The 12633-nt window shown below is 60.5% G+C and overlaps 1 protein-coding gene and 1 long non-coding RNA gene across 2 annotated transcripts in view; one reads left to right on the forward strand and one right to left on the reverse strand.

Moving 5' to 3' along the window:
• Positions 1-2576: 2576 nt before the first annotated feature.
• LOC112397096 (uncharacterized) lies at positions 2577-5824 on the reverse strand. The gene is made up of 3 exons (XR_003002713.1): positions 5742-5824; positions 2876-3081; positions 2577-2704 (listed from the first exon to the last, which is right to left on the reverse strand). It is a non-coding gene; the product is annotated as an uncharacterized LOC112397096 (long non-coding RNA).
• Positions 2699-12633, forward strand: part of SPATC1 (spermatogenesis and centriole associated 1) — a 17725-nt gene continuing 7790 nt past the window's right edge. Inside the window, exons 1-4 of the mRNA XM_024741116.1 lie at positions 2699-3072; positions 10562-11068; positions 11196-11711; positions 11822-11961. Of these exons, the coding sequence (XP_024596884.1) occupies positions 2862-3072; positions 10562-11068; positions 11196-11711; positions 11822-11961 (1374 nt within the window). The 5' untranslated portion in view covers positions 2699-2861. The remainder of the gene's footprint in view (positions 3073-10561; positions 11069-11195; positions 11712-11821; positions 11962-12633) is intronic.

Raw genomic sequence — 12633 nt, forward strand, 5'->3', positions numbered from 1 at the left:
ATCTCCTCGTGTCCCTGTGGCATTTCCTTCCTGTGTTCTCTGCAGGCTTGTCCTGCTCTTCAAGGCCCAGGAGGCCTAAAGCCTATTGTCTTTCTTGACTTACTGATTGCTGGGTGACCTCACCCACCGCTGTGGCTGCATGTGCCGTCTAGAAGCTGATGACCCCAAGTGGTATCTTGCCAGCCCACGCAGCTGGGACCCGAGCGGTAACCACTGCCTCCCTGAATTCACTCCTCAGAGGCTTCACGGCACCCGCTCTCAGCAGCGCATCCAAACCTGACTCAGGGTCTCTGCTCTAAACTCGGTCTTGCTCCCTGCTGGGCGGGGCCCCCAGCAGCTGTGAGGCTGTCCCTGCTCACGCCGGTGCCCAAGACCAGGCCGCCGGGTACCCGCTGAACTTCCCTCCACCTCCTCCACACCACTGCGTCCAAGGCACCCGCGCCGCTTGCTTGCGTGACTGTGGCGGCCTCCTTACTGCGCTCCATTCAGCGGCTCTTTCTCTCCAATCCATTCCCACGAGCCCTTCTCAAAGCCTTCAAGGGCTTCCCAAGGCCTTTAGGATGAAGATGAATGTAAGCCCTGCGGCCTCCAGTCCCCATCACAGCCTGGCCCCTCTGTCCTCCGAGCCCCGGCCCCCGGGGCCCCATCACAGCCTGGGTCCTCTGTCCTCCGAGCCCCGGCCCCCGCCCCCGGGGCCCCATCACAGCCTGGGTCCTCTGTCCTCCGCGCCCCGCCCCCGGGGCCCCATCACAGCCTGGGTCCTCTGTCCTCCGAGCCCCGGCCCCCGCCCCCGGGTCCATCACACAGGCCGGCCTCGTTCCTTCGGCGGCACACCGCCCTGGGGCCTCTGCACGGGCTGTTCTTCCGGCTGGAAGCTCTTCTCCCACCAGAGACTCCTCCTTCGTGTCACCTCAATCATCACTTCCTCGGGGGAGGCTGCCCCGAGCCGACTGGGTCTACCCTACCCGCCGCACCCTCTCCCGGCACCACGCTCAGCATTCATCACGCTGGTAATTCGACATTTATGTGTGATTGTTCGATTCTCCGCTGCTCCCCACTGTACTTGATACGGCCGATACGGCAAGGACAATGCCTGATTATGACTAGGATCGAACCCCCAGTTCCTAGCACAACGCCTGCCGTACAGTCGGTGCTCAGTATATATATTTTTGGAGGAACGCAGCACTGGTACATGGGAAATACAGATGGTGTATCAGTCAGCGTTCTTGTATACTGAGAGGTCTATTTTAGGGAACTGGCTCACACAGTCGGGGGAAATAGCACGTCCGAAGTCTGTGGAGCAGACCAGGAGACCAGAAACTCAGGCGGAATTTCTAGGGCAGCGTTGAGGCACAATTCCTTCTTTCCCGGAAAACGTCAGTTTTCTATTCTTAAGGCTTTCAAATGATTGTATAAAGACCACCCACGTGACTGAGAATAATCTGCTTTACTTAAAGTCAACCTTCAGAGCAATGACTAGGCTAGTGTTTGACCAAATACCTAGGCAGCACCATAGCCCAGCCAAGCTGACACAGAAAATGTAACCATCACAGATGGCAAGGAGGGCATCAACCCAAGAAGAGGCCAACAGCGCGGTAAGACGATTGAGAGAGCCGTGACAGGCTTATTTTCACATGCTGGAGGAAAAACCAGCAGAGACGTTCTGTGAAGAGCTCAGGGTGTGCAGAGGGGCTCTCTTCCACTGAAGAAATCTCAGCCCTGGTCCCCAGGGCCAGGGTGATTCAGCCAGGATTACAGTCTGGGGCGTCAGAGGAAGGTGAGGGCAGGCCCCCCATTGTGAGGTCCAGGTAGAACGCTCCACTCAGACTGGCCCCAGCCCTGGCTGATCTTCGACTCCATCCTCACCCCCACCCTCCTGCCAGGAGTGTGCCCTCTGTCTTATACCAGGACGTTACCACCCTCTCCTGTTCAAGAGCAGATGCCCGCAGAGCCAGTGGAGGTCACAAGGACATGGCCTCACTCAACTCCCAAGGTCAGGCCTGCAAATTTCTCTGTGTAGACTGTTCTAAAAAGGGGGAGTGCGATAAGGACTCAGAGATGTGAGTTCTTGGAACCTGATGAGGAATGCAGTCTTGGGTTCTTGAAGGACTATAGTCAGGAAAATTCAAGAAGCCAGAGAATAGTGGGCACGCACCGCTGGGGAATTTGGAATAGGGGGACCTGAGTCATCAGAAATGGAAACTCCAAGCTCTAGGGAGCCGACTGCTTAGACGAGCGAGCCCCTGGGCCAGCAGCCGGGGAAAGGCTCTCAGCACCTGGCGTCAGAAGAAAGCATAGCCCAGTGTCCCGCTGTACAAGATGTTAGTCCCCAGGAGAAGGCTGACAGCTAAATCCAGGTGCGCCCAAAATCCCAAGGAAAGGGCGCCCTCTCCAGGAAGGCAGGTGATGAGTCTTCGTTCAGCAGATGTTCACTGGTTACCTACCTAAACGGCACTCGGCCCTTTGCTGGATGCTGGCGAGTCGCACAGTCCTTGCCCTGGATGTGAAGTGAGTGAAACAGCGCCAAGGAGCTAACTGCACAGAGCCAGGCAAGTGCTGTGATGGAGGACACGCCTGCGGGGAAGCCTAGAGGGCGGCTGTTGGGAAGCTCCACAGAGGAAAGCCGGCTGGACAGAGAACGGGTGGGAATGTTCCAGGCTGAAGCGGGGCCTGCGCTCAGGCCTGGAGGCACGGAGAGCTGAGCCTGGTAGAGCAGAGAGGCCTGGAGGAGGTGCAGCCTCTGACCTCACAATACCCAGGCCCATGGGCCAGCCTTGCAACTTGCAAACTCTAGTGCCCTCTTCCAGCCCAGGTGAGGCCCCGGGCCCTGGGCAGCCTCACCCTTCCCGCTGCCCTGGGGCATGTCTCTACTCACCAATTATGAGGGGCTCCGGCGTCAGATCGAGAGGCTGGTGCGGGAGAACGAGGAACTGAAGAAGCTGGTGCGGCTCCTTCGGGAGAATCACGAGCTCAAGGCGGCGATCAAGATGCAGGCGGGTGGCCTGGGCATCAGCGGGTTCAGCAGCAGGCTGGACGAGGCAGCGACCGGCCCTCCTCAACACCAGGGTAACTGCAAGGGGCCTGGGTTCAAGAAAAGCGGGGAGGGAAGGGTGAGACTGCACCCGAGAGGAGAGACTCTGTGCTGGGGTCTCGGGAAATCGTGGAGAGAAGGGCGGAGATAGCAACAAACACCGGGTGAGGGGAGGGCGAGGACATAGGGCAACCACGATAAAAGGACAAAACTAGGCACCAGTCCCATTCACCTGACGGCAGGAGTCCCTGCCCACCCACACACTCCTCCCCTCAGGTGAACTTCCAAGCAGCTCCACAGACTGAGAATTTCCCAGCCCTGGAATCCAAAGGTGCTGCCCCACTGGACCCAGTACGGCGCCCACCCTCAGCTCCCCCCTCCCCAGAAACCAAGGAGAGCAGCCAGGACTGAAGCTTGAGGTGTGAAATCATTAGTGTGTGACAGCCCTGGGGCTGGAGAGGAAGTATGGGGCAGGGTGAGACACAAGAATGGGCAGAGAAGTTAGGGGCGTTCACACAGAAGCTGCCCAGGGGCCGGCGCTCCCCAAGCCGCCACATTCTGGCACAGAACTCCAGGGAGCACAGGAGTCCTAAAATCAAACCTGACCTTCCAGGCTGTTGCAAAGGTTTATTTGTCAGGTAAGCAGATAGAACATAATTTAACAGTCGTCAGCTTGGCTGATAACTTATAACTGACATATCATGCGTAAGCCTCCCTTTGTGCTCTCGGCCAGGGGGAACCTGGGAGAGGGAAATTCAGTCCTGGAGGAAGAGAATAAGTTGCACTTCGGACAAACTGACTCTAAGACGTTCTCACGACGTCCACCTGGAGCACCCAGGAGGCAGCGGAGGTATGAGCCTGAGGCTCAAAGGAGAGGTCGGGGCTAGAGAGAAAAGATCGAAGAGTCACTGATAACTGAAGCCGCGGGAGGGGTGGCACGACCTGGAAAGAGAGAGGAACAGTGAGGAGAGACTGGGGACAAGTCCTGAGTCAAGACAGGTAGAGAAGCTGGCAAAGGGGCACTCAGAGAGACAAGGGACACCTCCAAAGTGTAATGTCACAGAAGCCGAGACAGCTGCGAAGGGGACAGAGTGTCAGCAGAATAAAGGCTGCCTGAGAGGTGGAGCGAGAAAGGTGCTGATGACCTGCGTTAGGAACCTCGGCTAGAGCAGCTTCAGCCGCGCTGTGAGCAGGAAAGGCCCAGGGGTGAGGTGGAGAGTGAGGGAGAAAATGGAGAGAATAGAGGGTTGACACTTCGTTCACGAAGTAGGGCTTGGAGGGGGCACCAGCTGGAGAGGGGCATGGCATCTAGAGCTGCTTTTCCTGATGGCAGAGACCTGAGTTTATTTCTATGGAAAGGGGAGATACGAAAGAGAAAAGGAATGCTTTACAGAGCAGAGGCTGCCTTGACTGAAGGAAGAGCATCCCGTCCACTGCCTGGGAAAGGAAGGAGGAAGGGTGAGTGAGAACACCAGGTGGGAAGCTACAGAACTCCGGAACCATGGCTTCACTCTTCTCTGGAAAAATGTCATTCTCTGACAGTCAGGGTGGAGAGAAAACGATGGGGAAAGTCTGCAATAGAGTGAAGATGGCAGGAGGAAGCGAGAGGGGAACCGGGAGGTGTGTAACGGGCCCAAATGGTGCCGGCATGTGCGGGCTACGCAGGCAGCGGCCACCAGCCGCCTGCAGCAGCTCTGGGCTGGCGGGGGTGGGGACAGACGTGGGGAGGGCAGGCAGGCGGCCATAAGGGCCAGTCGGCGGGAGCCTGGAAGGGAGTGGACAGCAGCTGGGCTGTCACACGACAAGGAAGTAAAGAGGCCAGCGTCCCAGAGACCTAGAGAGGCCGGCAGCGAGGCAGAAGGCACGCCGCCGTGGGCAGAGCGGGCCGTCTGCGCGGCGGGCAATCGGTAGACATTGCCGTTGGCTGGATTACTTCCACAGGGAAGAAAGGCCGTGAGGCTCAGGCGCTGGCCTTGCGAACGTGGCCGGGGGAAGGCGGAGCCAGGAGGCGTGAGGACCGAGCGCTCGGGGACTCTCCCGGCCGACGTCTCGCAGACGGGAGATGCACGGGGAGCGGGGCAGTGCGAGCGGGGAGGAAGTGAAGGCCGCGCCGACGGCTCCAGCCACTACAGCGGGGGCTGCCCCGCACGCCGGCTCCTCCCTCCCTGGGGGTCGGGCCGGGGCAGGCTGTGAGCGCAGGTGGGCAGGAGGGCTTCCTCCCCCACTCGCCCTCCTCGCCTAAGCCCCCTCCCCCCAGGCCCGACCCCTGCTGCCCCCTCTGTCTTCCCTTGGGGGCTGCAGGCTGGTGGAAGCTTCCCTAGGCGCGGAGCAGCCTTCTTCCTCTTTCCCGAAGGGCGTTTACCAGCCCTGCTCCTCACAACCTCCCTCCCCTGCCCCCAGTCCTAGAGCCTTCATCACGCCCAGGGCCTGTCACCCCAGCAGGGCCTCCCTCCTCCCCTCAGGAACTGTCCCCGCCTCAGGACCCCTCCTCCCCCAAGTCCCAACCTCCCGCCCCGGACCCAGCGCTACCCCCGCCCTACCCCCACCCCAGGGATTGACCCTAAGCCCCCCGGATCCATCCCTCGGGGGACCCCATCCCCCCTCAAGACACACCTTCCTTTTGGGACCTCTGTCCCCCCTCAGAACCCGCCCCCTTCTCAGGGCCAGTCCCCTCCTCGGGACCTGTCACCATCCCCCCTCTCCTTCTCACCGGCCGCCGCCCCAGACCTCTTGGAACCCTGGGCTCTAGCGGCCTTTGCCCACCCGTCTCGCCTCCTCGAGTCCGGCCTCGAGCAACACCTTCCCGCCCAGACCCTCAGGCCCCGCCCCTCAGGCCAGCCCCGTTACGCTAGCCTCCTCGAGTCCGGCCTCGAGCAACCCCTTCCCGCCCAGACCCTCAGGCCAGCCCCGTTACGCTAGCTCCGCCCCTTGAGCGGCGCCGCAACTCTGGCCCCGCCCCTACGCTCGGGCTCCGTCCCGTCAGGGCCGTCCCTGGCGCCCCGCCCCCTCCGACTGCCGGGTTGGACCCCCCCCACGTTGACTGTCCCCCGCCTTCGTCCCCGCGTGGACCGGGGGGGGCGGGTCTCGGTGGCCAGGCCGCCCTTGCCCGGGTGTGGGCCCGGCCTGGTCCTCGCGGGGCCGACGTCCTCGCGGAGGGAGGGTCCCGAGGCCGGAGAGGCCACGGGCGGTGGGCAGGCCCGGGAGGGACCGCTGGGGAGGCTCTGCAGCCCGGAGCCCGAGGGCCGGCCAGGGAGAAGGCGCGAGGGCGCGGCCGAGTGCAGGACAGTGTGGCGGCCACGTCCTGACCGACGCGACGAGGGGCGGGAGACCAGAGTGGGGCCCCTCCAGAGTCCCGCCCTCGGCCTCGGCGGGAAAGATAGAGCTGCCCCTGTGAGGAGCAGCCTGGGGGAGGAAATCACAAGTTCGCTTAAACGGCTAAAACATTGTAAACTGCATTTGTAGGTCTAAGACATTTGCTTTTCTTTTTAGCTTCAATAGTCCGATGAAACAAACCAACCTTCCTGGACCCAAATAATTCTTATGTATAAAGTAAACATACAGGGCTTCCCTGGTGGCGCAGTGGTTAAGAATCCTCCTGCCAATGCAGGGGACACAGGTTCGAGCCCTGGTCCGGAAAGATTGCACATGCCACGGAGCAACTAAGCCCGTGCGCCTGGAGCCCGTGCTCCACAAGAGAAGCCACCGCACGGAAGAGCGGCCCCCACTCACTGCAACTAGCGAAAGCCCGCGCGCGGCAACGAAGACTCAAAGCAGCCAAAAAATTAATTATTTTAAAAAGCTAGAAAAAACCTATATAGATGCAGTGAATCTAAGTTCTCTTTAAGTTTCTAATACTGTATGTAGTAAAGTACCTAGGAACATTTCAATTCGTAAATCTAAATCAGCAAAATATAAATTATAAGGTTAAAACAAACTTGCACATTTTGCATTACAATACAAAGCTATAGGACTGAAATCTCTTAAACCGAGGCTCGACCTGGGGCTCCTGTTGGCTCAGAGCACTCCTGTTCATGAGAATTCCCTGGAGGTCCAGTGGTTGGGACTGTGTGCTTTCAAATGTCCCCATCTCCCAGCCAGAGATTTCAACAGGCTGCTCCTGAGATTCGCATCGGTGACCCTAATGGGTCAAAAATCCATGGACATGGCTTCCCTGGTGGCGCAGTGGTTGAGTCCGCCTGCCGATGCAGGGGACACGGGTTCGTGCCCCGGTCCGGGAAGATCCCACATGCCGCGGAGCGGCTGGGCCCGTGGATAACCCTACACTGACCTTTTTTAATCATCAAGTTTTTTTTGTGCTCATATATACATCATGTTCTTCATATTTATTGAACACTTTCTGTGGCCCAAGTACTGTTCTAGGCACTGGGAAACAGGAGCAAACAGACAAAGCCCTGCCCTCACGGAGCTTCCATTCTAATCGAGGGAAACAGGAAAAACCAATAAGTCAATGGAGAATATCTTGGAGAGAGATAAGTGCTGAGGAGGACATAGTCCAGAGGAAGGGGAAGGAACGGGTGGGGTGAAGGAAACTGGTGATTTGGGATGGAAGAGCTCATCGAAGAGGTAACAACTGAAAGGACGGGTGGAAGTACGTGGCCAGCTGTGCACACGGGAAAAGCGTTCCAGGCCGAGGGAACAGCAACGCAAAGACAGAGGCAAGAGCGTGCCGGAGCATTTGAGGAACAGCAAGGAGGCCCGAGGGGCTGAAGAAGAAGGTGCCAGGGACAGACCAGGAGGAGAAGAAAGTCAGAGAGAGGACGAGCCAGGTCACGGGGGGACACTGAACCGCCTAGCACTCAGAATGAGACGGTGAGCTAGCTGGTGGGCATTTTAACTGGAACAGTCTGGCTGATGTGTGAGGGGAGAGGCCAGAAACAGGTAGCAAGCCAGGGGGCTCCTGCAATAATCCAGGCAGGGTAATGTTGGTATGGACCGGAGCTGGGAGGAGCACACGTGCTGGATTCTGGATACACGTGCTTGAAGGTGTTGCAGGCAGATGGGATGCTCGGGGCTCCTGAAAGAGAAGTGTTGAGGCTACACAATTTGAAACCTGAGCCACTGAAAGAGCAAAGATGGCGGCGGCCGGCACGCCAGGGGGCAGAGTCCCCAGCAGAACCCTGGGAAGAAGGGGGTCAGGCCACTGGGCTGTGAGTCAGAGTCCAGCCCGAGAGTAAGCAGCCTGCGCTGGTCCAGAGCGTCCGAGCTGCATCAGCTCCTGCGGGGAAGCAGACTCTAGGTGGGCCTTGGGGCTGCCCCCGGGGGCAGAGGATGTGGGCCCAGAGGCACCCGGAGGAAGCCGGGTGACCGGGAACCTGGATGCCAAACCAAGACGGGATTTCAACAGGGAGGAACGTCCCGCCGCGTGGACGCCACTTGCCACGTGTGAGAAGAGCCCCGTGAAGCGTGCGCTGGGTTCTGCAACGCGGGGTCACCGGCCCCTCGATCAGTGTTTGGGTGCAGGGATGGAGAAGGAGAAAATGGACTGAGATGCTGAGTTGGTACAACGCCCAGGGATGTCTGCGAGGGACACAGAGGACACCAGTGGAGGTGGGGACATCAGTGAGACGGAAACCAGATCCCCTGGGTCTCAGAGACCATGAGGACCTGGCCGCGCAGGCACCGTCTTCTCTCCCAAGTCCTGAAGACGCTGCCCGAGTGGTCCTTTCCCATGTCATCTGGACCCTAGGCTCCCCCAAGAGGAGACAGGCTGGGAAGGACAAACGCCCCGACTCGGGTCTCCGTACCCCGTCACCCGTCTCTGCCACCCGCCTGCTCCTTCCCTCACACCGTTCCTCTCCGTGGGATACTTCCCGTTGGGCCACAAGCTTCACTGTCTCTTCAGTCCTAAAGCAAAACTCCAAAAAAGCCAAAGCAAGAAATCGTAAAAGACTGGTTGATTTGATTCTGAAAATTTAAGTTATTTGTTCGGGAAAAAATAACAAAACTTAAAACAAAAATAAGCGGCAGGACATCCTGGCACACATTGTGCAGGGCGGCATCGGTGTAACAAGTCCCGGACTTCCCAGGGAACGTCAGACGTTTCTGAGGGGTCTTAAAGTGGATAGACTTCGCAGTGTGCATTAAGAACCTCTCAAATGTCTGTTTTCGGGGGGAAAGATAATAAAGATTCATATAGTAGAATTTTTGTCACTGGGAGAACTGGAGACAATTGATTCTCCCAACAGCCGAAACAGGCTCAATAAACAATGGCACGTGCACAAGACGGGTACCACCGCAGCTGCGATAAGCGCTGTTTTCCAGGAACGATGATGCTGAAGGTAGCCGTGGTGCAGGCCCAGTAGGAAGAGGCGGGGCACATAAGGACACGGGCCACGTACGCAGTCACCACACACGTGTGCGTGGCCTGGGAGCTAGGAATGGACTTTACCTTTTTAAAGAGCTGAGGGAAAACCCAAAGGAGTCTGCTGGTTCACGACATGCACCGAGTCCATGAAATTCTAATATCAGCACCCATGAGTAATGTTTTGTCGCCAAGCTTCCACGTGTATTTGTTTCCGTGTTGTCTGTGGCTGTTTCGGAGCCGTGACAGCAGAGCTGAGCGGCTGCAATAGAGGCCGGATGGCCAGGAAAGCTGGAGCTCTTTCCACCAACTCTTTACACAGGGGTTCGCCAGCCCCTGAGCGACATAAACACGTGGAGAAAGTCTTCAAGCTTTCGCGGAGCTTTGCTATATGATGGACGGTGGGATAACAGGACCACCAGTGGTTTTCATCTTCTCTGACTTTTCTGTATTTCCATTCTTTCCCTATAATAAGCATGTACTGCTTTTTTTTGTTTAATGTGGAAGTTTTCAATCAAACTGCACACTCACAGAAACCTTTCCTGCACCCTCCCTAGGGGCCTTCTCCCCCAAACAGCGGTCACTCGGTCATCCGAGGGCAGTCTCCTCAGGAACCCAAGGGCAAACGGGCTCCCAGGCCCCACGCAGGGGAGAAGCAACACCCCCTCCTGTGCCTGCATCCCCGGCGACAGGCAGGCGGGGGCCCTGTGCGGGCCAGGCACACCCTGGGCTCCACGGGAGGCTCCCAGCAGCTTTGAGCTCTGGCCTCCCTGAGGGTCCCCCACGTGGTGAGGCTCAGCCGTCCCCAAGAGGACAGCAGTCAGGAGGCCCGGGCCTACTCCCCCACCACCTGGGAACAGAGGGGTCCACTTGGCGACCTACGTGTTCAGACCCTCCTCTCCTCAGTGAGGGGTCAGCGGCTCAAGGCAGCGGGCCTGTCTGAGGGACAGGCAGCGTGGAAGGTCCTGGTGGCTGGGGGGCCGGCGTTTACAGAGGTGATCCTGGGAGGGACCAGGCTCCCTCGCAGCACAGGGATGAGGGGCCAGACCCTCGCGTGGGATCCACTGAGCAGCCCCACAGATGCCCGCTTAGAGGTGAAGCTCAGAGAGAGTTGGTCAGCTCATCAGAGGCACATGGGCATCTTGGTGCAGGCCCTGCCCCAGTGGGGAGAGAGCCTGGGGTCTCAGTGCTTTCTCCGTGTCCCCCAGGTGTCTTCCCGCCCCCGGCCCCGGCAGCAGCAAACGAACCCGTCCTGGAAGAAGCGGGGATGGTGGCTCTGGTGCCCCTGGCCGACACGCTAGACAGCCCGCAGCCCAGCCCCGCGGCAGGCCCCGTCGTGAGCACCCGGACGGGCCCTCTCAACGCGCTGCTGCCTAGCCTGGGGCGCATCTCACAGAGCAGCCCACTCTCCAGCCTCCTGACCGGCCCCCTGAGCGGCCACCTGGCCAGCCCCGCGTCAGTGCCCCTGGCGGGCACACCGGCCAGCTCCCTGGGCCTGCCCTCGACTGGCCCCCTGACTCCAAGCAGCCCCCTGACAGGCCCCCTGGTCACCTCCACGGCTGCCCCTCTAGGTGTCTCTCAGAACCCTCCGGCCAATCCCGTGAGCAGTCTGGTGCTGTTGGAGGCCCCAAGGGTGTGGCTGGCAGAGCCGCTCCAAGGATGCCCCTCTGGACCCCACCCCTCAGCGGGTGGGGGGCCTGCTGCCACCGCAGAAGGTAACCGGTGCAGGGGGGAGGGGCAGCAGGGGGCCCAGGGGCGGGGCCCCTGCCAGGCTAGTAGGCCCTGGCCCTGCCTCGCTCTAACCCTCCTCCTCTCCTTTCTGCCCCTCCCCCACGTCGCTAGCCCCGCTCTCCGCTGAGCACCCCCAGCCCACCCAGGAGCCGGAGCCCCTCAGCATGACGTCTGTGGGTGCGCCCATCCAGACCTCCACGCCCATCGGTCCCATGGACACACCCAGCCCCGCGACAGCCTTCTCCTATGGCAGCCCAGACGCCCGGACACAGCCTGGTGGCCCCCAGGGACAAGCCGTCTCTGCCTCTGTCCCTGCCTCGGCCACCTCCTACAGCATCACCGTCCTCGCCTCTGCCCTCACTCCCGCTCCCCAAGCTGCCACCAGCTATAGGCCCTCAAGCACCCCACACCCCTTTGCCCACACGCACCGCTCCCCGACCCGGCCCTCGCCCACCCTCCACTCCCCTGCACACAACCCCCACTCCCCCCCTCGAGCCTCGTCCTCCCCGGCTCCAGTCAACGACGCCCGAGGTCCACGCGTGGCAGAGCCGTCTCGGAAAAGCAACCTGCAGTTGGAGCGGAAGCCAGCCCACCGGAAGAGCGGCAAGTTCCCTGACAGCTCCCGACGTGAGCACGAGTCTGGGGTCTCCTCGGCTGCCCTAGGAGACCTCCCAGGCACCCCCCTGGACTGCCGACCACGGTCACTGACCACTCCCTCCACCCCTTGTTGTCCCCAGAGTCGAAGCAGCTGGCCTCGGAGAGGCTGGTGGGGGAGATCGCCTTCCAGCTGGACCGCAGGATCCTGTCCAGCATCTTCCCCGAGCGTGTCCGGCTCTACGGCTTCACGGTCTCCAACATTCCGGAGAAGATCATCCAGGTGTGTTGTGCCTACCTGCCGCTCACCGCCCGAGGGCCTACCCCGCCACCCGCAGGGCTGGGCACGGCCTTCCGGCGGCCCCTGCACTCCAGCTAGGTAGAGCACATCAGAACCTGCGGGCACTCTGGGATGGGGGAAACACCGCACTCAGTCCAAGCGGCCAGCAGGTGTCCGCGGCATCTGGCAGCAGGAGTGTGTGGTCCCAGCCACACGGGCGGCCTTCCCAGAGGGCAGAGCAGCAGAGGGGCCCCAGCACTATCAGGCCTGTGAGCTCCCATTTTGCCGCTGCCGTGGCCTCGGGTCTGCCAGGCCCCGCTCCCACGGGCCCTCCGCAGACTGGCAGAGCTGCCGCCTTATGCCTCCCCCTCGCCCTGTCCAAGTCCTCAAGTGTCACTGGGGGGCGCAGGGGAGGCAGTTCTCAGAGCCTCTGAGCAGCTGGCGGCCTGGTGGCCAGGGTCTTCAGGCCAGGCTCGTTCCGTATTCGCAGCATGCCCTCCACTGAGGGACACAGAGGACGATGTTTCCCAAACACGCTTGGGCGCGTCTCCTCGCCACCACGTGTAGGAGGCACGTCGGGGGCTTGGGCTGCGCCGGGGCAGGATGAGCCGGTGCGCGCCCTTCCCCACCGACACTCCCACTCGGGTGGAGCGGGGGTGGGGCGGGGGTGGGGGC

The sequence above is a fragment of the Neophocaena asiaeorientalis genome, unplaced genomic scaffold (genome assembly GCF_003031525.2).
Source record: "Neophocaena asiaeorientalis asiaeorientalis breed wild unplaced genomic scaffold, Neophocaena_asiaeorientalis_V1.1 scaffold177, whole genome shotgun sequence".
In the NCBI taxonomy this organism is placed as follows: Eukaryota; Metazoa; Chordata; class Mammalia; order Artiodactyla; family Phocoenidae; genus Neophocaena; species Neophocaena asiaeorientalis.